A 26,982-nucleotide genomic window follows, 5' to 3' on the forward strand; every position below is an offset into this window, starting at 1 on the left:
GCCAGAGCTGGAAGGAGCTGGTTCCCAGCTCACTGGCTGGTGTGTGGATTGGGAAGCAGCAGTGTCCTTCCCCCGTGCCTGACATGCCTTGCCTTGCCCACCAGCATGAGGTGGTCAACTTGTCTGGAAAGGATCAATTTAAAGCACAGCAACCAGGGTGATGCTTCCAAAGATGCTGTGTTACAGCAGAAGCACAGACCTGTCATCAGTCTTGAGGTGCTGGGGCCCCCCGCCCTAGTCCCTGGTACAGGTTTGACAGTGATGGATCAGAAATTGCTCTGAGCAGCCACCTGCAAAGAGCCACAGCAGCTCCTTAATTTGAGGATCACTAAGAGACCTGCTGGAGCGTTTGCATCCCCACATCACGATATCACAGATTAGTTAAAACATCTTCAGAAATCCCAAGAACAGCCTAATTAATGAAACAGAAGTCAACACGAGCTTCTTAACATTTATTAATTAATTTATCAGTACAAAGCTGCTAATTAATGTCATGCTTGGCAGCACAGTAAGAAACCTGCCAGCCACCACGAGCATTTGACAGCCTTGCAGATATGAAAAATGCCAGCTACAACTCCAGGAGGGTACACAGAAAGTACAACCCCATGTGATTCAAATCCTTCATCCTTCCTCCTCTTCCTCAGCCAGCAAGATGCTTGTGAGCTGCTCCTCAGAGACAGTGAGTTCCTGGCAGGCTCCCAGGGCCTGGCTGAGGTAGACGGCGAGTATGTGTTTGCACTGCAAAGTTTATGGGAATGTTGTGCTCTGCCTGGACCAGGGATCCATCCTGGCCAGAATGGGTCTAATAAACCACATGGTCCCCTCCTGGCATGCCAAGCCCTGGCACAGGTGGTGCTCTGTTTGCCCCAGTTCTGCCACCAGGATAATGTAATGCAGGGATGTGACACAGAAATGTGTCCTGGCTCCTGACACCCTCCCCACAACTGCAGCCAGCTGAGCCTTCCCTCACTGGCACCAGGTGAACTGCACCCCTCCATCAGCCAGATTCCATGTGGCAGTTCCATTAGTGGCACAAGCCCTTGTCCCAGGAGATTGGGGATTATAAATCTCTTGGAAGTCGGAACAGGAGTGCATCATGAACAACAAAAGCCCTCCCCAGCCCTAGTCCCCTCACCAGCTGCAGCTCTCAGAGGCCAGTCACACAGTGGGTCAGGCTCAGCCTGCATGGCCAACTCAACACTCGTGTTTGCTCCCTTGGAACTTTCAGGCTGCTCATGGAGCAGAGCACAGCCTTCTCCCCTGCTCCCTGTCCCGGCCCCAGGCTGAAGCAGAGAACTCACCAGAAGGCTCACGCTCTTCTGCAGCACAGAGAACCCGAAAGCAGGACATGTGCAGAAGTGGCAGGAGCTGTAGCAGGTGTAGAGTTTCCCTGAGCTCCCAAGGACCTGAAACAAAGGCAGCCAAAGGGTCAGAGGCATCACTCCTTTTTAAACTCTCTCACTCAACCTGGACCTGGACTGAGCCCTCCCACCAATGATTCCCAGCTCACAGCTGGCAGGTGTCACAGCTGGCAGGTGTCACAGTACAAGTGTCCCCAAACACTGCAGTGACCCAGCTAACCTTGAGGCTCCTCAGATTCCCCATGCTCTCTACAAGCTTCTCTCCCCACAGGTAAGGAAGTGCTCCTGCACCTCTGCTTGCACAGACCCCCAGTTCCACTGACTTGTCTGCTGCCAAGGGACCAGGAGAAGGGCAGTGGCACCATCCCTGATCTCCCTGTGAGCTGCCAGCCCCTCCAGTGAGCTCCCTCCCCCAGTACTGGCAGACTGCTGAAGATGACAAAGACTCCCTTGTCACACAAAGCCCAGTTGTGGATCCAGAGCCACCACGGGCCTGGCGATGGAAGGAGAGCAGCAGGGAGCACTTGCAGTGAGGCCTTTCCTTTTCTAACCACCTCCAGCGGCTGGAGGCTGCGAAGGCTCTTGCTGTTCTGCTCCCAAAACCAGCTGCAGCTACTGGAATCCAGATTTGTCTGAATAAACAAAGTTGAAGTCTCCAGAGAAGAAGCCTCCCTGCTCCATCTCTGGTTTGGGAACAGCACTGCCTCCGTTTCCCACATGCTGTTCCCCTGCCAGGCTGGTCCTGAGGCGTATTCCTGCTGCACCAGGGGCACGGGGTGCAGGCAAATGGGTGAGGGAAGCATTTGTTCCAGCACAGATAAACAGACAAGCAATCTGTGAGCTGCTGGAGCTGACTGCAGGATATAGGAAAGCCAGCCTATGGATTATTATTCCTCTTTTGGTTTCTTCGAGACTGGAAAATAGCTTTTAGAAAGCTACTTTAAGGGCCAACTGCTCTGCCCTCTCCTGTGTTAGGGGAAGGATCTGCACACTGCACACCCCAGGCTCTGAGGGCACAACACACCCCTCTCCCACACTAAGCTTTAGATTCTGGCTGGATTTGTGGCTCACATACACCTAAATCCAAAGAAAAACACAAAAAAGTGCAAAGCCAGTGGAGCTCTGCAGAGTGCTGCTCCCCTCCAGGACATTCCTGGCACTCCAAGCCCCTCCAGAGGAACATTGTCCCTCCCAGTCCAGAGCTGCACTTGCAAGGGGAACCTTCTCCTGCCCCCTGAAGCTCTCTCTGCACCCTTTGCCCAACAGGTAACATCCAGTTTAGGCTCTCCCACAAAAGTTTCTATGCCTCAAAATCCCTCTTAGTCCCAGCAGATCCGGGACACATTCCCATTTCAGTGGAAACCACTCTTTTTTCAGTCTGGCCTTTACCCTGTAGTCCAGGCTGAGTTTGTTTCACTTGTGATAAGCTTGTTTTCCTCTAGCCCCTTTGATTGTTTTTTCCAAGATGAAGTATTCCGATGGTGCCTTTCCTTCAGAAGTGTTTTCCTTTGAGGAGGGGGGGAAGCCACAGACAGACACTGCCAGATTTGGGCTGAGCTTAGCGTTCCCCCATCCTGACCTAGATGGCAAGAACAGAACACAGCTTCTGCCTAATAAGGCAGAATCTAAAATCCAAAGACTAAGAGAAAAAGGTGCCTCTGTTCCTGGCCAGCTGCAGCCCAGCCAGGCACAGGGGTGCTCTCCTGGCCCTGAGATGCCACAAGATTTCCTTCCGCCGCCCTCATCTCCAGGCATTTGCTGGCTGCACAATGAGGAAAAATCCCCTTGGTGGTGTCCCTGCCGGTGTGTGGGGACACAGGAGGGTCAGCTGAGGCACCGTGGCAGCTCCTGCTGCCACCAGCACACACACAGAGACAGGCAGCACCACAGTCTGTGCCAGGCCCAGTGCTCAAACCCCACACAGTTCTAGGAAATGAATGGAAAAAGACATAAAAGAGAAGGACCTCATGAAAGTGCAGGATGTGAGCAATGCAAGTGGCAGTTGGCAAAAGGGCTAAAGCACTGCCTCTCCCCCTGCTCATTGGCTTCACTCCACAGCTCAGCATTCCTGCAACTTGGGCAGAGCTAAAGGGAGCCCCAAATGCTGCCTGGTCACCACTCTGCACTTCTGCCAAATCCAGCACAGCTCCACCATCAGCCAGATCCACCATCTCTGCAGCAGGTCAGGGTCATTTATCCCTGAGCTGGAGTTACATGGGTTGGATTCAGTCTGCAGCACAGGCAGGTGTCACACAGGCTCTCCTGGGATGATCACAACTCTGAGGTAACATCAGCCCCCGAACACTCCATCAGTGCTACTCCTCTATGAAGCAGCAAGGGCATTAATGCCCAGGCATTACAGCCCAAATCATAGCTTTCACTTGACAGAGAGGTCTTTCTTCTCCCATCTCAGCTCCTGAGGGCAAGAGCTGCCTACACTACAGGCTGCAGTCCTAGGGCCTGTCTGAGCAGAGTCTTCTTCCCCTGAAACTTTACCTAAGATGTGCTGGGTGATATGGAAGTATCAACATTTCAGATTTGGCTGTAACGACCCAAAGGAGTTTCACAACAGGACCAGCCTCAAAGAGCACAGTTCTCCAGATCCAGCTGCAAGTGAAAGCACCACCTCACATTCCAGCTCAACCACATCTGGGTGCAAAAGGCAGAGATGACTTTCTGGGGAGTAATTAAAAGAGATGACTGTGGATGTGTCCGGGCAGCCATAGATGCCCCCCTCTCCCCAAGTGCGCAGAGCTGGGCTGCATGTTTACACCACACACACAAATGAAGTGGCTCTCCAGTGCAGTGTCCCACCCAGAGTTTCAGTTCCTTCGACCCCAGATTGTGTTCCTGTCACTGCTCCAGCCAGTGGCCTCAAGGGAGGCTCTGCTCTTTGTTTCTGCATCTCAGACAGCTGCTGCTGAGGAAGAATTTCACAATGGGACCAACCTCACACCCCCAGAGAAAATATCTCTCCGGATTCCTCTGCTAATGAACTCATCAGTGTGGCCTTAATCAGCAATCAGGCTCCACCAAAGAGGAATGCTGCTGGGAAGCACACAGGAACCTGCAGGCAGGGGCTGCTTCCTACAGCTTTGTCCTGCATTAACTCCTGGTGACCAGCCCTGACCTACCTGTCCCAGGGTTCCTTCTCCACAGGGGAGTCCATGGCTCCCTCTCCCTGCAGAGGCAGGAGGAGAGCAGTTCTGACACTTGCTCTCTTTCAGTGTGTTGATCCAGCTGTTGGGGCCATCAGTAGTTATTAATCAATGCCCTGCAAAGCTCTGCCTTAGCCTGCACGGCCTGACAAAGCTCTGCAAAGGGAATGTGACCATTCTCTGCCCAGTGGCATATTCAGACAGGCAACAGTAAAAAAGGAAAAGCCTTTGAGCGTTCAATTAATTATTGAGGCAGCTGCTGTCTAAGGGTGCTGGAAGCAGAGCTTCTTAGGCTTTATCAAATACCCACGGGCAAGCCCTCAATTAAAATCTAAGGCTGTGTTCTTGAGCACTGTATGTTTATGATTCATGACTCTCTGGAGGGGCCATGCTCTCTCCAGGGCCCCAGAGGCGATAAAGACTCGATGTGCAAATGAAGCAATGCAAGCCCTGAACATGTGAGAAATGTTTGTGTCATTACCCAGGCCTGACTTCACAGCTCTTCTCTCACCCTAAATGATCCCAGAGCATCTCAGGACCTCCATTGGAGGAGAGAAGGATATTTAGAAATGTTCCTCTTACCTGCTGTAACAGCGAGCAAAGAGATTTCCCTTCTGTGGTGTGTGAAAAGCACAGCCCCAGGTTCAGCAGTGGAGGGGCTGTGCTACCTGAGGGGGTCAGGAGTGCTAAGTGGGAATTGGGTGCTCCACCAAATCTCTTAAAGGCTCCTCTTTTCACCTAATGAGCCTCAGCTCCACCTCCCATCCTGTGCTGCAAGAGGAGTTTGATCTTTAGGGCTAAGGTGAGCTCTTCTCCCTAAAATGCCATTTTATCAAGATGTTTCTGTGATTCACAGATTTGGCTACAAGTGAACTAGAATGAAACCCACGGAATTTGGCCTGCATCACTTCCTCCCAGGCAGCAAGGATCCTCCTGCCAAGCAGAGGTCAAGAGGTTTGGTGTGCAACAGGGAAAGCAACGCAGTGATGGCAGATAACACTCTGTTGTGTACAACTGGTCAAGAGGAAGAACTTCCTTTGTTGCATAGGATGAGAGTAATAAAGCAAAATTAGCAATCCCTGGAAAACTTCCTTCTGACTGTGACACCCACAAACACATAAATTACCTCTGACTGGCTGGGAGCCACAAAGAAGATGGCAGTGTACTGTGCTGTTCTAATTCTAGTCCGTGGCTGCTGCTCTCCACTATCACTTCTGAAGTTTGTAAAACACTGATATTCTCTCTGTGTTTATCCAAGTGCCCTTCCATGTTCTGCAAAGTCAGGAAAGTATTGGCTCACGTGCCAGCTGGAAAGCATCAGAAAGCAAGGCTGGAGAGGAGTGTGTACCTGGTACAGGGTCCTTCCACTGGGGGACATGACTCGGGTGACAGAACATTGATCCACCAAATCCAAAGCTGGGACAGCACATGGGCCAAATATGAACCTCAGCCTGAAAGAGAATGTGTCTCTAGTTAGGTCACACCACAAAAAGAGGCCACCTGGCTTAGCCCTAGTCCATGGACGTGGCCCTACGGAGCCTGCAGCCAAAGCAAAATAAGACATGCTGGCAAAGAGAAGCTGCAGGAAGGAAATCCCAGGGGATGTAGCTGAGGTTACAGACAACAGGAGTGCCACACACAGAGCCCAGTTATCCTTGCTGCAGTAACTGTGAAACTGTCACTTGAGCACAACAAGCATAAACAGGGATTTTACTGGGAGCAGCACTGGAGCACAGGGAGCCAGATTTGCTAAAGGGAAAAGGGGCTTGTGGTCTGGGACAGCTTAATTGTACATCCAAGCTGTCCTGGATGCATTGTCCTGGATCAGGTGATTGATCAGTTGGCCTTGAATCCCACCTCCAGTCATGGTCCACACATCATGCCTCAGAGCAAGGACAGAGCCAGGATGACACAGAGCTCCTGGAGCAATAGGAAGTGCAGCAATGGGGCTCCTTCCTTGTCCCAGGGAAATTGGTTTAAACCCTGGAGGATGAATGAGTCATTTTGTAGTGATGGAGCCTCCTCTATCACAGTCGCAACTGAGGGATAAATTATTCTTTCTCTACCCACCAAACTGCATAAAGAGGAAGCAGGAAACTATCAGGGAATGACGTAAGACACTCCACTGCACATGGAGCCACCAGATAGCAGCAGTTTTACATCTCTAATCCAGCTACCAGCAGGGCTCAGAGACAGCAAAATTATCCCAGATAAACACCCAGGGGCAGCACATGCTCATGTCCCTCCACTCTCCCTAAAACCCCTTTCCCCTTCCTTCCAGGCAGGAATGCACTACTGCACAGCATTTATGGATCAGAGAGTGCCTGGGATGGGGCACAGACAAGGCTAAGCCAGGTTTGCTCAGGCACACGACTCTCCTTGGCTTCAGTGCTGTGAGGCAGCCCCACAGAGGCACTCACTTCTGTCTGGCCACTGCTGTGCTCCCTGCTGTAAAATTCCACACCAGCAAGTGGAAAATAAAGAGCTGTGAGTCCTTAAGGCACAGCAACTTCCATCTACACACTCCCTGCACATCCCTGCAAGGAGGATTTATCTCCTGCTGATGCCCTGCATGGGTATATGATAAGCTGTATGTTAAATATGGACATCTGCACCTTTAGCCTATTGTCCAGACAGCTTGTGGGCTTAAAAGTAATTCTAGACCTGCAAATCCAGCTGCTCTGAGCGTGTTCCAAATTGCTCAGGGGCAACTCAGTTAACTTTGCAGACCTTTCATCCGCTGAGAAAAATCTGTGTAGTCTGGATTAGTTACAAGGGTAAACAAGAAGAAAATCAGCAGTGATGAAAAGATAGCACAAAACATGAGCAGGAGAAGGAGGAACGTTTCCAGCTCCAGTGAGGACACACCAAGGCAGAGCCCTGGCAGCCCAGCAAGGCTGACCTACACCTCTGAGTCAAGCTCATTGATAACAAGCCAAGCAGACAGACTGATTCCAGGAAGACCAAAACTCCAGTTGCACAAACTCAAGGCAATAAGGACTGGCTTCATCTGAGGGCTGAGGAGGTGGGTGGGGGAACGCTTAACGTAAGACATTCCTTAATGATTAGGCCTGGGACTAGAAGGGGGCTGAGTTTAATGAGTTTCAGTAACTCTTTCAAATTTAGGGAGTTCTTTTCTCATATATATAATTTGATCAGTTTAACAGGACTTCAAGGACTTCAGAGATTTGGAAGAGATTCAGAAATTAAATCAGAATACTTCAGATCTGGTGGTTACAGGGGATTGATGGAAATCTGATTGCCAAGAGTTACCACCCGACCCTTATTAAACTTAACATGGGAATTTCTTTCCTTCTCTTTTCTTTTGTGATGAGAAGGAAACAAAAAGAGACTTGTCAAATCTAATCCCACCCTTCAAAGGCCGTTTTGGTCCCAGGAGGGGGAGCCAGCACACCTTTCACAAGTGTTACCTTAGACAACTTTAACACAAAGGGATTAAGGCCTGAAAGGGTTCCTGGTGATCTCTTCTCCTGGTAGGCAGGAACACACACTTAAAGATAAATCTGAAAAGTCTCTTTTCACTGTGACACTGCCTTTTCTCCACCTTCAACACCAATTAGTGAGGGCTGATGTTGTGAAACTTGGATCTCTTAGGAGACTTGCTTGGGAATGAAATGTTCACAAGCTGCAATCAACACAAGGGTGATTACACTGACCTGAGAACAGCAGAAACCTCTCAGGGTAATCTTCAGGTTAACAATTCCCTCGTGCAGGGAGATGATACATTCACTTCTCCCTTTCTATCACACGTGCCCATGACTCAGAACAAGTGACCTCAGGGTGCTGCTGTGCTCACAGTGATGGGGACACAGTGAGAGGCAGCGGCCTGAGTCACCCTGAAACACAGTCCACTCTCACAGAAAACTCATTCCACATCTGAGGGTGGACTCAGAGCTCAGGTTAAAACATCCTGGGGTTTAAATTAGAGCAGGTTGTCACAGGAGATGCAGTGACACAGAGAGAATTCCATGAATTTCTGGAAAAACCCTTGAGATGGTCTCTCTGAACCTGCATTTCCAACACCAGCAAAACCACGCAGCAGTTACACGTTTCATGCAGCACGTGGTCAAACACAGGAGAAAACTAGCAGTGCTGTGATGAGAGCTGATCACCAACTGCCCTTTCAGGATACCTGGGACAAGAACTGAAGCAAAAGATACTCACCCCAGCAGCAGCTCATCAGGGACTGCAAGAAAAAGAAAAGGAAACGTGATTTTGCTGAATTTCCCTACTGTGAGAAACAGCATCACAGGGAGGCCAGTGCCTCCCTAAGGTACCCCCAGAGGCCACACAGGACTGCAGGGCTCTAACCATCCTCTCTAGCCACCAAAAAAGCAACAGGGAGCAGCAAAATTATTGCTATGGTAGTGCTAAGGCACTTACCAAGTACAGCAATCACAACCCCAGGGATTAATTTTAAAAAGAAATGCAGAAGCCCACATGTACTTTCTTTTATGATATCCTACTTTTAAAAGCACACAATAAAAGCCATGGGGCCTCAACAACTTACTCTGTCACTTTAAGGAGTTGGTTAAAAATATATATATATTGTTTCCCCTGAAATTCTTTTGGCAAGAGTTGAGAACTCAACTTTAAAAATGTTGTTCTTTTCCCAGCACAGACTTGCAGGGCGCCACTACTTTATGGCTTTTAATGCAGCACACAGAAACATCATGTCTTCAATTATTGGAACTTCTTGTTAAGCTGGAAAGTTACACTTAAAAAACCCAGTCTGTTTGTTGTACTAACAGCTCAGGCTCTGCTTGTCCAATCTGATCTCTCTGTTATCACCCATGGGACACAATGTACTATGTCTCCATATCCCACTGGAAGATCTGGATTTTTTTACTTTAAAATCTTTTGTTCCAACAATTAAAAATATCCCTTATGACTTGCACTGTCGGTTTGAATTTTCCAACTTTATTTTAATTCTCCAAAGTGATTGATCAGTTTGTTTCCACAGCTCTGTCTCAGTGTGTGTGCCTTAGTACCATTGTGCTTTAAGGAGAAATACACCTTTAAAGGAATGTTGACTTCTTTTTTTCCCCTTAATTTACAACAGGATTTAAAAAGCTCTTTTAAAAGTCACGTGTAGATTTTGGATCTGCTCTAACCTGACAGGAGCCATGCTGCAAGTGTTCCAAAAAGCTGCCACTGGGGTCACTCTGACAGTTTAGACAGTAAGTGTCTGCCCATTCCTCACTCCCACGTAGTGCTCAGACACACTTCTCTGAAGGCTTATTTGGTTGCTTTTAGTGCAGTTAAAAATATTCCTTCAACAGACACTTTCCTTAGGAAGAGCCATTCTGTGCTACTTATCAAGTAAACACAAACATTAATACTCTCTTAGCACAGATTACAGAAACAGTCAGTGATCCAAAGTGCAGGGAAGGTAATTGTTCTTAACTAGCTGCTGGAATTGGCCAGGATTTCACTGTTGGCTTATGCTTGTTTCATTCAAGCAAAGGGAAGTTTGTTCCTTGCCCTGAGATCACCAACACATCCCCCTCTGCTGGTCAGTCAAGCAATGGGATCAGGTTTATGAAGACTTCCCTTTCAACTCCAGTTTTGAAATTAAAATTAAAAGCAGCATTACAGAAGGCACAGCAAAATTCCTGCATAGAGGGACGTAAATTATCATCCCTCAAGTGCAACCACATCCACCAGAAGCTCTAAGAAGCAGCGTTACCTTAAGTACCACGTGTCCCAACCAATCTAATTTTTGAATTTGACTTTGAGAAGGGTCTGCTCCCCATTATCTGTGCTTCACACCCTTTTGTGTTGTCTCCACAGAGGGATACAAAGGTGAAGCCCATCCCTGAGGCAACAGGGTCTGCAGAGGATGCAAACAAGGGGTGGCCAAAGCCCCTCATCACTGCCTGGGTCTGACAGTGGCATTACTGGCCACTGCCTGCTGGGCTCATCCTGCTTTTCCTTTACATACCGTGTGAGGTCTCCTGAAAAGCCTTTTTGATCTCTTTCAGAAGCTCTTCTGCTACTGCTGGCAAGGTACTGCCCATCCCACTGGCACTGGACTCATCCCTGGAAGCGAGAACAGGAGACAGTGGGAAATCATTAAGGTCACTGTGGATCCCACAAACCAGGAGGGTGTATCCAGGCAGTGCTCTATCCCAATCCAGCAACAAGGCCAAGGAAGAGCATCCTCAGCAACTTGTAAAATGTGTTTTTCACACGTTCTGGGAACACAGGATTCCTCACAAACACGCGGGTCTCTCTCAGATGCCCACAAGCACACACAGGTCCCATGGAGGGGACCGAGGGCACAGGGATGGGGACAGGGGGAGGCTGTGCCTGGAGTGTCCCGGTTCCCTGCACAGCCCTCCCGGCCTTGGCTGCCCCGGAGGATCCCTCAGGGAATGGCTGCTCTGCACTGTGGTCCCCAGGGGCTCCCGGGGCTATTTAGAGCCACCCGTGCTGGGACAGCGACCCCGGGTCACAGAGCCACAGGATGGGTCAGGCTGGAAGGGGCCACAGTGGCTCGTCTGGTCCCACCCCCCTGCCCCGGCAGGGCCATCCCAGAGAACATGGCACAGGATTGTGTCCAGATGGTTCTGGAGTATATCTCCAGTGAGGGAGACTCCACAGCCTCTCTGGTCTCTGTTCAGTGCTCGGTCACTGCACAGCGAAGAAGTTCTTCCTCATGTTCAGGTGGAGCTTCCTGAGCACGAGTTTTTGTCCCATTGCTCGGCACCCCCGAGCAGAGCCCGGCCCATCCTCTGACATCCCTCCTTTAGATATTTATACACATCAGTGAGGCCCCCTCTCACCCATCTCTCCTCGAGGCTGAACACCTCCGGCTCCCCCAGCCTTTCCTCGCTGGAGAGACGCTCCAGCTCTCCATCCCTCGCTGCCCCGCGCGGTTCCCGCTCCAGGCGCTCCGTGTCCCTCCTGCCCTGAGGAGCGCGGCAGCGGACACGGCGCTCCAGGTGACCCTCCCCGGGGCTGGGCAGGGGGGATGGAACCGCTCCCTGACCTGCCGGCGATGCTCTTCCCAGCGGGAGCAGATCCCGATCCCGCTCCGGTGCCCGCCTCCGGTGACGCCACTGTCGGCGCGCGCTCTTAAAGGGCCCGCGCGGGATGGCGGCGGTGCCGCGGGCCCTGTCCCGGCTGCGGCCCCGGCGCTGCCCCGCCGTGCTCCGGCCCTGCCCCGCCCGTGGCCACCGGGGACAGCGCGGCGGCACCACCGGCACCGGCACCACCACGGCGTTGGCGCGGCCGCGCTGGGCCCGCCCGGCCGGCGCTGCACTGGCCTTCCTGGGGGGTGAGGAGGCCGCGGTCACCTATCGCCGGTGACCATCACCCATCCCCGGTGACTCCATCGCCGGTGACTCCGTACTCAGTGACTCCATCCCCCTTTGCCCTGTCCCCGCAGGGCTGTCGCTGTTCCCCCGGGACGCCGAGGAGGAGGAGGGCGAGGACGCGATCATCCTGCTGCTGAAGAAGGCCAAGGTGAGGCGCGGGGCCCGCGGGCGGTCGGGGCGCGGGGCCCGGCGCTGACCGGCCCCGGGTCCCCCAGCTCAGCGTCATGAAGGGGGAGCTGGCGGAGGCCGAGCGGCTCCTGCACCAGGCCCTGCGGCTGTCGCACCAGGAGGACAACAGGCAGGCCATCGCCTACACCTACAGCGTGGTAAGGGCCTGCGGGACACGGGTGCCCTCGGGCAGGGAGGGGTTGTGCCGGATTCCGGACCTGGGGTGCAGCTGGAGGGAGAAACAAAAGCAGCCGAGTTGAGGCTCGTCCCTGCTCCTGTTGCCTAAAAGCACCTTTTAAGAAACTTCTAAAACTCAACTTGTGAGTTTTAGAAATCAGGCATTCTTTAATTGGTGCCAAGGGCACTGGTCATCGTTTCACCCAAGTGCACACCGAGGTATCTCCACTACAGCTCATATGTCAGCATTATGTAATTATTAATTTTTTGTTCCCTGCACTCCTGTTACATATTCATGAATTTCCCAACACTTCTTAGCATATATGCATATCCTTATAAGATCTCTGAGGGTCTTCATTGAGGGTCTTGGTGGTCTTCTCTGTCTGGAGCCTCCCAAAGTTCTAAGTGACCGCCTTCAGGACAATGCACCTGGTTAAAAAGTAACTGGATGTTGCCTTGCTGGCTGCCTAAGCTCCCCTCTTTGTTGTTTCTGTAAATCACTTGGCTCACCTATCTGTAGTTTCTAAGCACTGCCAGTTCTTGTTACATCTCTAAACCCCAACATCACTACCTTTGTGGAGCTTCAGCACTCTTTGTCTCTTCCAGATGGCAAACGTGGCCTTCATGCAGGGACAGCTGGACAATGTGAGTAACTGGTTTTCCCTCTGAATTTTAAGATGTTGGCATCTCGTGCAGGATCTCGAAGCTGTGGTGTGCTGGGACAAGCTGCAGGCTGAGGGCTGTGAGGCAGAGACTCCCCAGTGCAAAGCAGAACAATCTGCCATAGAACTGCCAGTCCCACGAGCACGTGATGCTGAGAAAGATGCTCTCACGGTTAAATTTTGAGCTCCAACATGGTGTGCAAGGGAAGGAATACCTCTTACTGTCAAATGCCACAGCTGAGCATTTAGGTGGCTGTCCCGAGGAGAATCTGGGAAAGCCCTGAGCACACACAGACATGGTAAATGCCTGACTGGTATAGCAGTCCACTGGGCTCTGGTCAGCCTTTCACTTCTAACTTGATGCACAGTGTAAATGCCACCACTTTGAGACAGGTCTCTCCAAGCAGGCTGCCTCTGTTTTGTTTTAAGTGCCATCATTCCTTGGTATCTTCTTCAAAATTCTCGTTTCAGGCAGAAAAGCTCTACAAAGCAAGTATGAGCTATTTGCTTGCAGGGGACATGAAGGAGGTATGTTTTTCTGAGAAAGGCAACAAGATGGGGATTTTTAAGTTCTTAAACACTCTGAGAAAGTTTCTGTTGGGGAGGTGCAGGAAGAATGACAGTTGCATTGTGTGTCCTCCTGGCAGGATGACAATGCAATCCTTGAGATGTCCCTCAAGCTGGCCAGTATCTACGCTGCTCAGAAACAGTGAGTTCCCTGCTAAAGGCATCTTTGGCTTTCATCTCAGCTTCACAGTGGCAGGAGTGGCCAAGCAGAGGCTCTTTAAGAACAGAGTGCCTGAGGAAGCTTTGATGTGACAAGACACCATCAGCTCAAAGGTTCCCACACACATATTTGCCTGTCCACTGTTGTGTAGCACAGCAAGTGGTTTAAGGACCAGCCCAGCTCAGGGCAGAAGCAGCCATGGAGAACTGAAATCCACACCTCCCTGGGCAGAGGCTTTTGGAGCAGTTGGTGGCTGGTGACTTGTAGCCTCATTTTTCAGTGAAGCCTCAGCATGGGTGGCCTGAGTCAGCCCTGGTGGGGGGAAGGGGGTCCTGTCCACCCCCTGGATCCTTTTGCCCATGGGCCAAGAGAAGGGTTCAGGCCATGATAAAGAGAGCACTGAGGGGCTGCAGAAGGAGAAAATTAGCCTTGCAGGCCCTCTAGAATGAGGGGTTGAAGGTGTTCACATTTGTCCCTTCAGGGATGGAAGGGGCTTTGCTTTGCACTTTTCAGGGACAAATTAGCCATAGCTGGATACCAGTTCTGCATCCTGACCTTAGAGGAGAAGATTGCCAAGCAAAAGGACTTGCCTGAGGATGTCTTACCAGGTGGGACTGCCTTGTCTGCCAAAGGCTCCTCATTATCCTTTCTCCTTTTTCATACCTTTGATGTTGCTTTCCATATTACCTAAGCACCACCTTCATATCAGGCCATTATCTTAACACTGCATGAGCTTCCTGCTCTTGTAGGATGGAGACTTGTGCTTGATCCTGGACAAGTGACCACTTCACTCCTCTCTGTTTGCAGCTGAAGAAAAGGCCAACACCCGTCTCCTGCTCGGGATGAGCCTGGACTCCTACGCTCGGTACCTCCTGAGCGTGAACCAGCTCCCAGCGGCCCAGAAAATGTATGAGAAGGCTCTGCAGATAGCAAATGATGTTCAGGGAGAGACTCATCCACAGGTGACTTGTACTACAGTGGTTGGACCACTAAAGAAAGAAAGGCTGATCTCTAGGGAGCTTTGCTGACATCCAACATGCCCAGCACTAAGTAAGGCTGTTTTCCTGCCAGGAAAGGACGAGCATGCAAATGTAGAAATATAAGGCACTTTCTTACTGAAAGCTTCTCTGGCAAATGCTGCTTTTATTAGAGTGACAGGGGATGAATGTGATGCTTCTGCTGCCTCAGACTGCTGCACAAGTCTTGCTCTGAGGATTCCCCTTTCCGTCCTGGTGCAGACTGTGGTCCTGATGAACGACTTGGCGACTGTGCTGGATGCCCAGGGGCACCACGATGAGGCCTATTCCTACGTGAAGAGGGCGGCAGAGCTGGCAAGGGAGACTCAGCACCCCGAGGAGCACATGGTGCTGAATAACCTGGCAGCGATTCTGATGCACAAAGGTCAGTAAATCAATGCCCAAGCTTGTCACTGTGCTTGACTGTATTGTAGCATTGAACTATAGTGCTGGCTTTGCTTGACTAGTTTTAGTTTAAGCAGTAGGTCTGACTTTGTGAAGGCAATTCAAACTGAATTCAACTGCTGACCCAGAAGGTTGCCAGGGGGTCTTGTTCACCTTGTCCTCTGTGTACAGTTACTGGCTCCAAAAGGAAGAAGACATGCATGAGATTTGTTTCCATGAGATATTAATGCTGATGCAGCACTGTGTCCAGTCATTGTTGCTGTCCAGCTGTCACAGGTGACAGCCCAGCAGGATATTTTCTGAATCTCCCTAGTTCTTGATGTGCTCCAAGCAGTCCTTGTCCTTTGCACGTGGTCAGCTTCAGGAGGGGACTCTGAAAATGACTGATGTACCTGGGTAGCCATCCCTCTTTTCCCTCTTGCTACAGAAGACTTTCTGCAAGCAAAACAAGTGTACAAAGAAGCTCTCAAGCAGGCACAACAGAAGGGGGATGTTGCTTCTGTCCAGCATATCCAGGAAGAATTAGCTGAGCTGGCCAAGAGGAGAAAGGGCTCCAAATAAGTTTGGCTACAGAGTCCAACCTTGAGGTGGCCCGGGGCAACAAGGGCTGGTCAGCACAAGCAACCTGGGACCAGCTCAGTGCAATTCTCCAGGGGAGCAGCAAGGAGGAGTTCAAGGACTGCTAAACAGGAAGGGCTGCTACTGCCCAACAACTTATCCCAAAATAAAGGTGTGAAATCTTAACTATGTGAATTTGTGGTGCAGTGTGTGGTTAGAGTGACCTACTGTGCTAGTGATTTAACTTTGACTGCCAGCAAAGGGCAGGCCTGGCCTGGTATTAATACTTGCCTGTTGCAGAAGTGTTCCATTTCAAAACATGGCTGTACTAGAGCAAGTCATGAAAAGGAACAGGCAGGAATTGTCTCACTCTTTACATCCTGGACAGCACAAAAGGGGCTACACTTTTATCAGTGCTACAGTGCAGTGTGTTTGAACTTAAGGAGAGCATTCCCCAGGCTATACCTGCACTGTGACAGAGCTGTAACCCCGTGTCCTTGTCAAACAGGTTGCCTGAAGATCAAGGGTATTTCTTCAAAGCATTGAGCATCCAAAGATAGAACATGCCCTCTCAGGGGAGGGGTGAGACTGTTACCAAAACAGAGCTGTTGTCAGAAATACAACACTTGGCTCCCTTACCCCAGTGGAGAGCACACGGAGTGCCAAAGCTGTCCTCCTTCCTTGGATAGGTCAGTGTTAGAATGCTGAGGCTTCCTGTTGGAAAAGATGGTATGTACAAACCCAGCTTTGTCAGCTACATCCCTTCATGTGAATCAAGTATGAACAGCTGCTTTATACAACAGAATTCTTCAGTTCTGCCCTGCCAGGAAGCCTAATGTTAAAGACAGAGGAGAATTAAACCAGAAATTATCAATTTCCCTATTTAGTTAGGGTAGCAGAATGAACTAGTTTTGTCAATAACCAAGCATAATTTTAACCTCTCAGTTGTCAGAACTTCAGCTGGTTGGGACAACCCTCAATGTTAAATGCATCATTATTAGTTCACTTCCAGTAGCAACTTCAGCTCTGCTGAACTTAGAGCTAAGGCATGTGGGTTTTCTGGAGTAGAAGTTCACTGAAGCTGAAAAAACTTAACTCATGTACATCTTTGTTCTCAGCAAGCTCTAGGAAGTAAAAATGTGACCGTACTGACAGAAAAGCTCTGACACATTAAAGCCAACCTTTAAAGTTCTGGTTTTAGTTCTGAAGTGGCAGCCCTTGGACAGCAGCAGTGTTAACTGGGAGCCCTGCAGAGCCCCGGAGGGCAGGGTCTGGCTTGATGCTGCAAAACAAGAGGGAGACACAGGAAAAGCAAGTGGAGAACTGATCCCCTTTATTGATTGGTCTGAATCCAGAAGTCACTGTCTACTGAAGACATTGTGTGGAAATTATGATGCATGGGTTTTTCAAGTCTTAAATGATTTCAATATCAGAATCACGAACCATATCAAGATGAAAGCATTGTGAAAGCGCTGATCAGAAATCAGGTAAAAATCTGTAGTAAACTAAACTTTGTAAACATGACTTACAAACACCTTCCTGTTTGAAACAGGGCAGATGTAATTCCATACTTGAAGATTACTGGAATTGTGGTAAACCCTAACTTAGGCTCTGGAGAGGTTTTTTACACTGGAGAAGTTAAAACTCAGATAACAAACAAAAAAGCAGCAACATTTTATGTGCAAATGCCACTCAAGCTGTATCTTAGGAGAAGGTGACTATCCTACTTTGGATATCTTGCTGCTGCTGCAGCAGTAACATGAAGCTCTGCAATGAACATGCTATACTTACTGTACAGGTAGCAAAGACATTTGTCTGTACATGCCTCTTTCACATTGTATTTGTTACACTAAGAAAGTGAGAACAAGTGAGCTTAAGAATGGAACTTAACTCTCCACTCCAAATTTAAATCTACAAAAAGGGCAGATCAACTCGTTTTCCAGTATATGTTGCTGTGGGAACAAAAAAGAGAGTTAAAATAAGAGCACAGGTCTACAAACAGGATGAAAACTGCTTCAAGCCAGAAGGGTAAAGGATGGGAGGATGAGAGAAATCTTTCTTAGACTGCAAGGAGATTTAAGACTGCCAAAGGATCTACTCTGATGCAGTGTTTAAAGAAAGTAGCAAAATAATTCTGTATTTTCAACACAGTGTCAAGTTTCCAAATGAGTTCCTTTGGATTTTTTTTGTTTCCCACACTTGGGGCAAAAAGGCTTTCCTTAAAGGACTGAAAACAAATTTGCTGTTGATAAATAGTTCTGTGCTTCTTCCTGTTTGTAACTGGACCATCACAGTCCCTCCATTGGCTGCAGAGCTCACATGGCTTAAGGTTACACACTGCTTTACACCTTCCATACAATGATCACAAACACAGCGGTAAAGTCCAAATATTTTCACTGGAAAATAACTTCAAGGCAAAGACTCTGTTGATCAATGAGATGCAAAAGCAGTTTGGAATCTGACAGACCACGCCACCCCCCCAGCTCAGTGCTATCTGTAAATCAGTCCTTCTACCCCAGAAGAGTTAAATTCACTTCCTGAGGTCAGTGCAGCATAAAATAAGATGCTTCTGGAGATGGATGTCAGGGCACCCTGTGATATCACTAACCAGATGTGTGTGTACATGAGCTACAAGCATACCATAGCAAGCACTGAATGATTAAGGAGACTCTCCTAGTACCATATACAATTTAAAAATAAAAATCACCCTAACAAGTATTGCACACTTCGGGAGTTAAGCCAAGCATTTGTAAGGACTTCCACCAAAAGCTTGCTTACAGGGACAGGGACTGGGACACAGACTTCAAAGTAATTATTACAAAAATCAGATTGGAGGAAGGTGAAAATCACAGTACCTATTTCAAACTGGTTGTAACAGAAGCCAAGTAGCTGACTCGTGTGTTGCTCAATTATTCTATAAAAGCACTTTGTTTTATTTAAACTTGGGATGTAGAGGTTTTTCTTCTTAAAGGATTTATCAACCCACACAGAGCCTCTTCAGAAAAACCATTTGCTGTTAAATATGGTTAAATATGACAGGAAAATTTAGTAGCCTGTTTTGACTGCATACAATGCAGAAACAGAAAACACTAAGATAGGCTTTCGGGGCACAGTCAAAATTCCCAGTGTGCATAACAGTGAGGTATGCCTCCAGAAGCTGTTCTTTTTGTTTCTTTAACCTTTCAAAAAAATGAGCCATAACATACCCATGCAATAATATTTCTGCAGTGTTGCTAAATAAAACCAACTGCACCAAAAATTTACAATGTGGCAGAATTTCAAATTCAAAGAAATATATCATCTTATTCCAGCGAACCGGACTATGTTAATGTACAGAATTCACTAAGGGGTCAGTCTTAAAAATCAACATTTTCACAAGAGCTTGAACACCACTGAAAGAGTGTGTCTAGGGAGAAAAAAAAAAATTATATAAAAGCACAATGCCTGCAGGAAGTGGCATGGCATTAAACGGGCAATGATGGTGGGGAGGCTGGGGTTCTGGTTAGGCTAGGCTGAGAGGGAGGCTAGGGTTATGAAGAGTATTCTACACTGGAGAAAATGCTTAAAAAAAATTACAAAATGACCCCCAAAGTTTAGGCAATGATTTGAACATAAGTACACCAGATACTATAGCAAGGGAAAAAACACTGCAAAAAGTACTCTCTATTTACAGAAGAATGATTTAAAAGACATTATGGTTTTCTTTACAAATAGATGTAGAGCAGGAATAGTCCACATTTTTAAAAACTCTTTACATATTTATCTTTAGTAAGTCAACCTTCTCAACCACAATCCTCCAACGCACAGCCTGTGCAGAAGGCATTGAACAGACTCTCCAGCAATTCTTCATTGTGTGGCCCTTGCTCTCTTGGAAAGTCTCTGTGGGCACAAGTCAAAAATAGATTTCTTTTTTTGACCCGCAAATTAAAAAAAAAATAATAATCTGCATAGTTCAGTCATCACTGTCAGACAGAGTCTCATATTGTGCTGAAAGCAGTGGTGCAGGCTCTCGCTCCCATATCCTGTTCTGTGGGTGAGTGGTTGCTTGGCTCATGGACGGGGGGGCACAGGCGATGGATGTCGGGGGGGTGCTGCTGAGCATCCTCATCGTCAGCGGGTTGTAGGGAAACTGGGTGGAACCTGGATCAAAAGGCAAAAACAGGAGCTGTTCTGAGAGATCTGTGTAAAGCCAGGCTGGTGTTGGTTGTGACAACTATCAGAAAATCCATTTCAGAAAATCCTCCGTACACTGTGTAAGCTGATATCCAGTGTTACAGTGTGTCAGCATCTCAGCTTTCTACAGACACTTCCTCTGTTTGTGAAGTCTGAAAGAACCCCATTCCTCACCTGTTGATGAAGGCCTGTCTTCCCAGGCCCACACTGGCGTCTGTCTGTGGTAGTCCCCTTCTGAATGTACAGATGAGACAGAAGAAGGTCTTTCAGTTCCCAAATATCCCTGTCCAGGAATCGGAGACTTCGACTTCCTGCTGTTTGACTTGCCAATGAGCTTCTGCTTGCTAACTCCCCCTCCTGGGAACAGAAGCGACAGATTTCACAAAAACTGCATTTTAGCCTCTGTGTGTTTGTTTCTCTAAGTTATCATGCAGCACTGAGAAGCTTCAGGCGTCCAACACACCCTGTTCTCTCTTCCCCATTCCATCAATGTTGTCACAGGTTAATCCTCCTGAAAACCCAGGACAGCGGAGGGAATGCAAACACCACCTCTATCACCTCCAGAGAAAAGACAGTGATTTTCAGTGACACCGAATTTATTCAAACCCTTGATTTATTTATTTTAAGACCATGGGATACTTAGGAGTTGCAATAATACCTCACCTGAATTTGGTGATGGATTGGCTTCTTCCCTACGTGTCTCGTTACTCGCCGGTACCGCGGCCCCGGAACTGCCCGGTGCGACCCCGAGGGATTGTGACAGTACAACTCCGTGTTCCTCACTCTTGTCATCAAAGTTTCCCATCAATGCTTTCCTAATAATGTCTTCCAGACCCAGATTACTGGCAGGATCTGCAAAGGAATGACCCCTCGAACTGACTGCACCTGGGAGAGAAAAGAAAACAGGGAAAGGTGGGAAGGGAGGCAAAAAACGTCTCAGAGAAATTACAAAGAGATGTGGGGAAACATTTTAGAGAGAGGCAGAAAAGTGGGGAAAAAAAAAATAAAGCATTCTTGCTTAAGTTCCCACTTAAATATTTTCTGAAAGTTTGGTCATTTTGCTTTTCTCTACAATGCAGGAAACCAATTTTCATGTAGGATATTAACTTTTACATTTTCATCATCTTCCTCATTTACTGGACTCCCCAAAGAGTATAAATTTAAGATATTACATTAGTTTACTTTTTCTGAAACACATGTTGTTTCTTTCACCCAAAAACTTACCTGAGGTAGTGACTGCTGGCAAATTGAATATTTCAGTCCCTGGCTGAGCAGTTGCTGCAATTAAAACACAACATTTCACTGAATTTTTCAGGACTGATGATCACTAAGTTATCACTCCTAGCTCTACTGCACAAGAAAAAAACCCCAAAAATATAGTTCTAGTATCATATTCCACCATGTCAGTGTTCATTCCTGAAACTATATTAAAATTTCATTGAACAGATATAATCATAAGGGCCAAGAAAACGCAAACCATTCAGTTTCCAGACACCTTTCCAAAAAGGAACATGTATAACAGTTAATGTTGATATGAAGCAAACTACAGACACAAAGTTAATTAGAATAATGTCAGGTTTTAACATCTTTCTCATTAATTGCGTGTTTTTTATCTCTCAAATTAAGTGTTAAAAAGATTAAATGTGACAGTTCTACATACAGCAGCATTTTAAAAAAATCTAATAATATTCTGATTCTACTGGTCACAAATTATTATATGTGTTTTATGTTCATAGATTTAGATTAATTCATATTATTTGAAACATATTTAGGTCAGGACATCTGTGGATGGCAGTCACAGAAAGCACAAGCTGGAAAAATTGAGTGAAAAGGCAAGTCCTGCATACCCATGTCAGAGTCACCTCCACCAGATGAGTTCAGCTTTCGAAATATCTCCTGTTTCTTGGATTTTACCATTGGTGAAGTGTTCTCAAGTTTGGTGAAAAACGAAGGCAGGTAACTGATACTGCCTGGAGAGCGAGAGTCAGTCCTGCCAAGACCAACACGTGTCAAAGAGACAGAACATCCAAGATGTACATTTAAATCTTTCCAAAAGCAGTCAGGCAGAAACCACTAACGTTGTATGAACACTGTGGTGCTCAATAAAAATTGAGTTTGTTTAAGCAGCAGTAATCTGGCAAAAAAAAGCCTTAATTAAAATCCCCAAGAAACAATTCATACTTAAAAAATAATTTAAAATAAAGCAAAAAAGACTCTAAAGGTTTCCTAGCCCAAAATCCTTACATTTCTAAAAAGTGCAGTCCTGTTCCCAAAAATCCCTGTGATCTAGCTCACCTCCATCATGGACTGTAACAACCCTGCCAGCAACTGCAGAGTGGAGGGGAGAAAAAACCCAAGGAAAACTGAATCAATGTCACCAGCATGAGCCTTACACTGGCTGCTACTCCTTCCTCAGCAGAGCAAATGGCAGGAGCACCCACTGCAAAGTGCATCTGCCACAGGTCTGCAGACACCAGCACTGCCAGTGTGCCAGGGATCCTGGGCACTTTGATGCTGCAGATGTGGCAGAGTGACAAACAGCCCTGGGACAGGGCTGCCTGATCCAGGGACCTCCTGACACCCCACCTTCACACCTCCCAGAAGTGAAGCTCCTTAGCTTAGTGATGTTTCAACTGATTAACTGCTCCAGAATCAGGAGTGCTGGAAGCCAGGGTTCCTCCCCTCTCCACCAGGACAGTATCCAAGAAGCCAATCAGGCAGGAAAATACAGAATTATTTAATAAATATTGTAGGAAATGCACCTTTCTCAAAAACCATTTCAGTTTTATAGAACTGGTACCCATGAGGAGCTTTGTTCTAACATTTTCTACCAGATACAACACAGAACACACTGAAACTGAAGACAGAACACGAACAGATGACCTTTCACTCAGCCTTCCCAAAGCACCTCCCAATAGCAAATTTTGGATGTTAGTGCAGAAGGATCAACTGAGATTAACAGCTTTCCCTGTGGTACCAGAGGAAGATCACTTAAACTGCTCTTTAATAAAGACACTGTTTGCAGCACAAAGATCCAGAATAATATTTTTAAAGTCAGCTTTACACCTACCTCTGTTCAGTAGGCTCAGTTCTTTGGGAAAGCAGAAGAACATTTTCCTGTTTCTCATGTACAACCGGGACCTGAGGTGGTGAGATTGGCTCGTAGGGCTCTGAAGAGACGTGACTCCTCTCTGGAGATTTTCCAGGCCTACATCCATAATTCAGAGACAGATAAGTACTCTTAATGCATGGACAGCAATAGTTAAGTCATGTAATTGTTTTCCAGTTGCTCCATAACTACTTATGTCTAGTTATATGTTACATGCTTTAGTCTGCTTGGTGACCTCAAAAAAATGACTGAATTGTCCATAATGACTCCGGTAAGTTTTAAGGAATTAAACATCTTCACCCCTCTAAAGACTGGAAATTAAGCAGAAATAGTGAAGGGAAAACAGCTATAAGTTATGTTTCGGAGCCAAGCAATTGTCAAAAACAGTATGAGACAGATGTTGTCTAAAAATAAGAAAAAAAGGTACCTTTACGTCCAATCTACATCAAGATTAATGCACTTTTTTACAGAAATACCATATCTGGGCATTAATTAAAGTTGCAGTCAAACTGAATCCATGCATTACCTTCCCCTGGCCTTCTCAGACAGGTTTTCAGGTGACACTCTGGCACCTGGCCGCTGGTGGTGGACAGACTGTGACTGTGCCTCGGGGCTGTAGCGATTCGACGTCTTTGCCCGGCTGGAAACAGGTGCTGGAGCAGGGGTGGAATTCTGGAATGTAGTGGTGGGAGGCTGCAAAGAGGCCTGAGAAGCTGCTTGGTTTCTTGCAAAGTCTTGTGTAATAATTTGCTGAATGTCATCAAAAAGATAGAAAACAGATCTTGGTCAGATATTGGCCAGAGTGTAGGTATTCATGAACTAGATGAACATGAGACTGATTGCAACAAATGGGATTATAAATCCAGATACAACATTTTATAATATCCTCAAGTAAAACTAATAATTAGAGAATTAAGTTCCAAAACATGTGTTTACATAATCAGAATAGGACACTTGTCACATCTGACAAGATGCAAGCAAATAAACCTACACAGATGTGATCAGCAAGGGTGATGAGCCGATGGGTCCTGGGCACATGTGCCATCCCTTCTGCCTGGGAAGAGGGAGGTGGAGGTGGTTGGGGTGAAGGGGGTTCCTGCTGTGTCCTGTAGCGGTGAATCGGCCCCTCATACGGCCTGTTTGGGTCAGCTGGGTGAAAAGGAGAAGGCCAGTCTGTTAAGCTGCAAGGTTTGAAACTTCTGTGCTTAGAAAATTTAAAAGATGAAGAGTTTCTGCATTAAATTTTAGGTATCCTGTGTGATAACCACCTTTTCCACCTTCATACACAGGCCCTACAATTTATAAGATAATAAAACTTCATTTAACAATGCAGGTGATTTTCAGCTCATTTCTCAACTGCAATACTTTGAGCATCACCAACAGGTAAAAAATTGTGGGCATCAACACCACCATGCATTGATTTTAAAGAATATATAGAAAAATTCTAATTAAATCAGTGACACTGTAAAGAAACTCTGTTTAATGTGTCAGTTCCAAGACATACATCTATTTAAACTATCAATAATAGATAATAAGATATATAATTATAGATAATGTTGAATAATAGATAAAAGATATTTTAATTTTTTATGAATTTGTGGAGCTGGTAAATATAAGAAAGGTAACTGAGAGAATATTTGCATATGCAGATAAACTTACTCTCTGCCTGGCTTGGTTTAGGTGTCTCTTGTTGATAGGGCTGTAGCTTTTCTTGAGCAGGTACAGGGGAATTTGCAGGGCTAATCACCTCGATGGCATCTCCAGGAGCTTCATACCGGTGGGAGGATACTGAATGTCAAGCAAAGGTTGTGGAATAAGGGGTAAATATCACAGAAATTTTTTGTTACCCACATAACACTGGTGCTTCCACTGAAATGGCATCAGTGAATGGAAGTCAAAACACTGTCTTTTTCTCATGATAACCATGGTGACACAAATACTTCCATAAAACAGTGTTTCAACATAAACCAAATAATTTTCAGTTTCCTGACTTCTGGTAAGGTTACTCTTATGATCCTGCATTTCATGCTGTAGCATGGAATCTGAATAAAGCAAACAACTCTGATTTTGCAAGAGTCTCGAGTCACTATTTGCAAAAACTGTTTGTCTATGAAGTGTTTCTACTGCGCAGAGCTGAATATTTTATCATTAAACATCCACATCATTTCACATCTTATTTCCCTGAAGGGCTAAGACAGACAGCAAAGAAGTAGATAGTGACTAAGATACGTACAACTACTGGAAGAATCTGAACTTTGAGAGCCCCTATCTCGTGCATCCTTGTCTGAAGCAATCTGTCGAGTGATGATCACATCTATGAAGTTAGCAGCAGTAATTGTGGTCTTTCCTCGAGTTCTCAGCTCTTCCTCGTACCTGGATTTAGGAGGAGGTCCTTTCTCTTTACCAGCCTCTGAATAGACTACTGATGAAGACTGTCCCTGGGACTTGCCACCAGAATAATTTGCAGATGTATAGGGGCACTGGACAGGCCTCTTTTCTACCTCCAGTGTCTTCTGTTCCAGCTGCTGCTGGTCAGTAACCACAGCTGACCGGCGGCCCATGTTCTCTTCTATCCTGGTTCCTTCGTGCTTGTTCTCTTTTGCTTTGGCAACTTCCATCTGAGGAGCAGAGGCTGCAGCATCTACCAGAGCTGCCAGGGCATCAGCAGCAGTGTTGTAACGGGAAGCTGGTAAGCCTTGAGTGATAGAGGGAGCCCCGGGGGTGAGCTGCCTGTTGGAAACATTGAATAGTCTGAATTATATCACAAGGAACAAAGAACTAGAGCCAGATTGTGCATACAATGAAACAAAGCTTTAGTGACCCTCTTTTCTCTCCCAAATGGACTGGTGAAAATGCACTGGATTACTTCTGATAAATCCAAGAGCAATCAGAGAGTGGGATATCCTTAACCCTGTGGTGTTTTCCTCAGGCTAAATGCAGCTTTTAATAAGCTCAAATATTAGAACAGGTATCTCTGCAACAGTAACTTATAAAACATACATGATACGTAGTTGAGCAGCAGGATCCAGAGGTGTGATTACACTTGTCCCATTGGTTCCTTGAAAAATACTGGGCCTTTGCTGCAGGATGTTTTCCTGGGTTCTGACTGACGGGGATGGGGACCGGACATATCCATGACTGCCGGGTCTGCCAGGCTGCTCTGTACCTGCAGAACACAGAGTGGAGGGGAACAAACAAAAAATATATGGATTATTCTTATAACACTGCAGAACTATGTATCAGTGCTGTATCCTCCACATCCTTTCCCAGGTAGCTCCACCACTCTGGATGTGGTGGAATGTATGAAGGTTTAAATGATAGCAGTGTGTTTACAATGCTCTAAATGACATGCAAACTGTGCCAGTGAAAACTGGGATTCGCTCCTTCCCTAGGTACTAGGGGAGTACCTGAGGTACTAAGGAAAGCTCTGAGAGAAAGATCAAGAAGCCTGGTACTTGTAGAAGTTGCAATTATGACCAGAACTGCTGGGTAACAGGAACCTGCCTGAGGTGCAGACTGAAACCGAAGTGAGTAACGTGTTAGAAAGCTGCTGCTCACAAGAGTGGCTACAGAAAATGAGCAGTTACAGTTCTACAAGACAACTGATCCCATGTGCACTGACCTGGTCGGAGATAAAGTTCAGCAGGGACTGAAGTTATTCTCTCCCTCTCACGTTCTCGTTCTCGTTCCCGCTCTCGCTCACGTTCCCTCTCCCTTTCCCGTTCCTTCTCCCTCTCCCTTTCCCGTTCCCTTTCAGCATTTGCAGCTGCAGAAGCTGCCAGGTGTGTGGGGTGTCCTGGAAGGTCCACAAGGTAAAATGAAGTAGCAAAACAGAGATACATGAGTGAAGCGTAATTTGATGTTAACACTTGCCAACATATTCTGCCATCCACCAACAGCAAAATTTCCCACATACATTTTCATTCCACTCAAGACCATCCCTTATCTAGGAAGACAAAAGCTTAACATACAGCAACAGTGGAAGGCTCAACAGATATTTACTGAAGTAGTTTCTCTACTGTTAGAAACTAGACAGCTTTTAAACCCAAATTCCATCCTTCAACACATGTAAAATGAGGTTAATGAAATCATATTCAAATTATTATAAATAAGGACCTGACAGAA

General features: G+C 47.0%; 3 protein-coding genes across 8 annotated transcripts in view; 1 reads left to right on the forward strand and 2 right to left on the reverse strand.

The window, feature by feature from the left end:
• The window catches only part of ZSWIM7 (zinc finger SWIM-type containing 7), a 32,642-nt gene extending 20,984 nt beyond the window's left edge, over positions 1-11,658 (reverse strand). For 2 of the 3 annotated variants that reach the window (XM_064677552.1, XM_064677553.1), the window contains exons 1-4: positions 10,485-10,582; positions 8,705-8,726; positions 5,868-5,970; positions 1,302-1,406 (exon numbers count right to left, since the gene is read on the reverse strand). In XM_064677552.1, coding sequence (XP_064533622.1) covers positions 1,302-1,406; positions 5,868-5,970; positions 8,705-8,726; positions 10,485-10,560 — 306 coding nt within the window. In that variant the 5' untranslated portion in view covers positions 10,561-10,582. Of the gene's footprint in view, positions 1-431; positions 739-1,301; positions 1,407-5,867; positions 5,971-8,704; positions 8,727-10,484; positions 10,583-11,534 lie in introns of those variants that run through there. The other variant, XM_064677554.1, reaches the window with a different exon arrangement.
• Positions 11,624-15,761, forward strand: TTC19 (tetratricopeptide repeat domain 19). 2 transcript variants are annotated; one of them, XM_064677536.1, is made up of 10 exons: positions 11,624-11,822; positions 11,934-12,010; positions 12,078-12,188; positions 12,814-12,852; positions 13,341-13,397; positions 13,517-13,578; positions 14,110-14,204; positions 14,404-14,558; positions 14,835-14,997; positions 15,445-15,761. In XM_064677536.1, exons 1-10 carry the CDS (start codon positions 11,639-11,641, stop codon positions 15,576-15,578), a joined length of 1,077 nt encoding a protein of 358 aa, XP_064533606.1. In that variant the 5' UTR covers positions 11,624-11,638; the 3' UTR covers positions 15,579-15,761. The 2 variants fall into 2 exon arrangements, with proteins under 2 accessions (XP_064533606.1, XP_064533607.1); XM_064677537.1 differs by lacking the exon at positions 12,078-12,188.
• A 1,125-nt stretch (positions 15,762-16,886) lies between these two features.
• The window catches only part of NCOR1 (nuclear receptor corepressor 1), a 60,193-nt gene continuing 50,097 nt past the window's right edge, over positions 16,887-26,982 (reverse strand). For all 3 annotated transcript variants that reach the window (XM_064677448.1, XM_064677451.1, XM_064677449.1), the window contains 12 exons: positions 26,480-26,653; positions 25,858-26,023; positions 25,091-25,587; positions 24,517-24,645; positions 23,849-24,006; positions 23,384-23,607; positions 22,819-22,956; positions 21,596-21,738; positions 20,973-21,026; positions 20,412-20,633; positions 19,923-20,105; positions 16,887-19,715 (listed from right to left, as the gene is read on the reverse strand). In XM_064677448.1, the coding sequence (XP_064533518.1) occupies positions 19,528-19,715; positions 19,923-20,105; positions 20,412-20,633; positions 20,973-21,026; positions 21,596-21,738; positions 22,819-22,956; positions 23,384-23,607; positions 23,849-24,006; positions 24,517-24,645; positions 25,091-25,587; positions 25,858-26,023; positions 26,480-26,653 (2,276 nt within the window). In that variant the 3' untranslated portion in view covers positions 16,887-19,527. The remainder of the gene's footprint in view (positions 19,716-19,922; positions 20,106-20,411; positions 20,634-20,972; positions 21,027-21,595; positions 21,739-22,818; positions 22,957-23,383; positions 23,608-23,848; positions 24,007-24,516; positions 24,646-25,090; positions 25,588-25,857; positions 26,024-26,479; positions 26,654-26,982) is intronic.

Source organism: Pseudopipra pipra, chromosome 21 (assembly GCF_036250125.1).
Source record: "Pseudopipra pipra isolate bDixPip1 chromosome 21, bDixPip1.hap1, whole genome shotgun sequence".
Classification (NCBI taxonomy): domain Eukaryota; kingdom Metazoa; phylum Chordata; class Aves; order Passeriformes; family Pipridae; genus Pseudopipra; species Pseudopipra pipra.

Coding starts and splice junctions, on each gene's coding strand:
- TTC19 (XM_064677536.1), top strand. CDS start 11,639: ATGGCGGCGGTGCCGCGGGCCCTGTCCCGGCTGCGGCCCCGGCGCTGC. Junction 11,823..11,933: donor TGCACTGGCCTTCCTGGGGG/GTGAGGAGGCCG, acceptor CTGTCCCCGCAG/GGCTGTCGCTGTTCCCCCGG. Junction 12,189..12,813: donor TCGCCTACACCTACAGCGTG/GTAAGGGCCTGC, acceptor TGTCTCTTCCAG/ATGGCAAACGTGGCCTTCAT.